This window comes from Sinocyclocheilus rhinocerous, unplaced genomic scaffold (genome assembly GCF_001515625.1).
Source record: "Sinocyclocheilus rhinocerous isolate Xijiao unplaced genomic scaffold, SAMN03320098_v1.1 scaffold1189, whole genome shotgun sequence".
In the NCBI taxonomy this organism is placed as follows: Eukaryota; Metazoa; Chordata; class Actinopteri; order Cypriniformes; family Cyprinidae; genus Sinocyclocheilus; species Sinocyclocheilus rhinocerous.
In genome coordinates, this window is record NW_015633719.1 from 204,366 (window position 1) to 207,683 (window position 3,318).

The following is a 3,318-nucleotide window of genomic DNA, read 5'->3' on the forward strand; positions in this document are numbered from 1 at the left end:
GTGAGTGTGTGTGTGTGTGTGTGTGTGATTGAGCCAAACAAGCATTAATGTTGAGTCTCTTCATGTGCTTTCTGTGTGTTTTATTTCTTTCTGATGAGTGTGATGAATGTGACTACTGCGTTTGTTTGTTTGTGTGTGTTTCAGACGATCACTCGCGTGTGCGGCTGCAGCCTCTGGAGGGAGAGCAGAGCTCCGACTACATTAATGCAAATTATGTAGATGTAAGTACACACACTGTCCAGCGCTCTGGTGAAAGGTCAGCGTGTGTGTGTGTGTGTGTGTCAATAAACATCAGGATCACAGCACCTCTCATTCACGTCTCACCAAACAACAGACCGTTAATCCAGACGCATCGTCAGCAGAGTCAGGATTAGATTCTCACACCGCAGACAATAACACACACATACACACACACACACTCACTCACACTCTTATGCACACACACAGACACTCACACACACACACACACACACACTCACACTCTCACACACACACACACACACACACACACACTCACTCACACACACACACTATTATATTATATTGCATTAAGATTTTTTTGTAGAAATTTAAAATACTGTAATTTGAAAATAGTAAAAAATTACAATAATATGATATTTTTAATGTTAATTTAAAATATATAATATTTTAATGTTTTAACTGGCTTTTAGTATTAACAATTATCAATGAATTGTTTAATAATAATTTAGCCATTTTAATAATATACTATTAATATTTTTTTATTTTAATATTAAATAATTTAAATACATTTTCAATTAAATGTTTAATAATGTATCAATTATAATAATATACTATTAATGTTTTTATTTTATTTATATACATTTACAATAATAAAAAATACAACACTATTATTTTATTTTTAATGGTTATTGTAAGTATTTAAATAATATTTTAATAATCATTAACACAGGTCTCACCCTACTTTCTATTCACACTGTAGTTTTCAGATATATTATATTTTATATTATATTATATTATTATATTATATTATATTATATTTATTATATTATATTATATTGGCCGTCTATTCCATCCCAGAATTCCCTGATTCTTGGCTCAGGTCATGTGGTTATTGAGTTAAGCGTGAGGTGTTTCTCTAGTGATTTACTGACTAAAATAACTCTGCTGATGTTGACCGAGTAAATGTTGTGGTCGGCTCTGATCCGCCGCTGCTGTCCATAACACACACACCAGCACTAGAGCATGCTGGGAGCAGGTCATGTGATCCATTCAGCTCCAGATTCAGTCATGATCTCACTGTTTAAAGGACTAGTTAACCCAAAATGTAACATTCTGTCATCATTTACTGAATTTTGTATCATGATCATTTGTTACAGTAAACAGTTTTATCGTGATATTAAATTGCATAACAGAGTTGGATTTTTTTTTTAAAGTGTATAAAAATACAATAACTTTTTACAAATAACAAAAATAACCTTGAACGTTCAAATACAATAAAACAATATAAATATATAACACTATAACATGTATAACAACTATAAAGGGCGTGAAATAAATAATTTATATTAATATTTGGTTTTATCATGGTTTTATTATATTTTTTATATATTTATATATATATTTGTTGTATTTTATATTATATTTTTTAAATGTTAATTAAAAAAAGTATATTTTAATTTTAAAAATGTTAATATTATTTAATTTTAATTATGTTAATAACATTTTAATATTAATTATTTAATATAATTACTTTTATTATTTATTATTATATATAATATTTTTATTTTTTATATTCTTAATAATTAATTAATATTAAATAATTACATTTAAATAATACATTTATGTATGTATTGTAGTAATATTATTACTATTAATAATTATTAATATTAATATTTATTATGTAAACAATCAGAATTGTAAAATGGAATAAAAAAGAGCAGCTGCTAAATGTCTTGCCTCACAGAAATGAAACTGAACCGGTTTGGAGCAAAGCTGCGAGTAAATGATGACAGAATGATGATTTTGTGCGTGAACTTGCCCTTTAATGAGGTTTACTGGTGTGTCTGAGTTACTCTGGTAAAGTTAATGAAGCGGATCAGTAAAGAAGCAGAAGGCGGTTAATAATAATCATTTGGTTTGGAGATGAATTCTCAGGGCAGATCATTAAAGTGTTTCTGTGTGGTTTTAACATTCAGCAGAGAAACCCTGACCCTGAAATCCATCAGCACTGATAAAGACTTCTGCCTCTTCTCAACACGACTCGAGTTCATCTTCACAATCACACACTCCAGACGCACTGAATCTTTCATGAGTCCAGGCAGGGCTTCGTTAGTTACTCCTAATCAACTTTAGCCAGAACTCAGCTCAATGTGACCAGCTTGCTTTATAGAGATGTGAATTATGCATAAATAGAGTAAACAATACTTTAGCTTTTGAGTTTTAGGTTAGAGTTAGTATGTAACAATTGTAACAAGATTTTTTTTTTTTTTACCTTTATTTAACCAGGAAATTAAAAACCCTTGAGATTTAAAATCTCATTTACAAGAGGGTCCTGGCCAAGATAGGCAGCACATTTAGTTACACATAAAACAAAATACATTCGTTTACATACATGGAAACATACACAAATCACTCAAAACATTTACAATCAGGTGACTCTACAATTAGATCCTTTAAAATACATTTAAAATCATTTAGTGATACCAACTCTTTTAAGCATAACTTATCTTGTAGTCGATTCCAACCAAATGGAGCAGCATAACTAAATGCCCGTTTGCCCATGTTAGTACGAACTTTAGGGATGCTTAAAAGATAATAGTCTTGTGAGCGAAGACCATAATTCTTTACACCTTTTTGTAAAATATTCTGCTGTAAATACGAAGGAAGTAAACCTAAAATGATTTTATATATAAATAAGTACCAATGCTTAAGTCTACGGGATGACAACGCCGGCCATCCAACCCGAGAGTACAATAAACAATGATGAGTAAGGGCTTTTGAATTTGTGATGAACCTTAATGCTCCATGATAAACTGAATCCAACGCCTGTAAACAATGCTTAGGTGCCTGCATGTATATGATATCACAATAATCCAACACTGACAAAAATGTAGCTGCTACCAATCTCTTCCTTGCTGCAAAAGAAAGACAATAATTGACTCTAAAAAAAAGGCCCAGTTTCGACTTTAATTTTCTCACAAGGTACTGAATATGAGGCCCAAAAGAAAGAGAATCATCAATTAAAAATCCCAAGTATTTATACTTAGATACTACTTCAATCTCCAAACCTTGAAGAGTAGTGATTGAGCATGAGTTTGAAAGTGCAGACTTTCTTTT

At 30.7% G+C, this 3,318-nt stretch overlaps 1 protein-coding gene across 1 annotated transcript in view; it reads left to right on the top strand.

The window, feature by feature from the left end:
* The window catches only part of LOC107744738 (protein tyrosine phosphatase receptor type M), a 182,087-nt gene that overhangs the window by 146,851 nt on the left and 31,918 nt on the right, over window positions 1-3,318 (top strand). Inside the window, 1 exon segment of the mRNA XM_016558555.1 lies at window positions 145-221. Coding sequence (XP_016414041.1) covers window positions 145-221 — 77 coding nt within the window.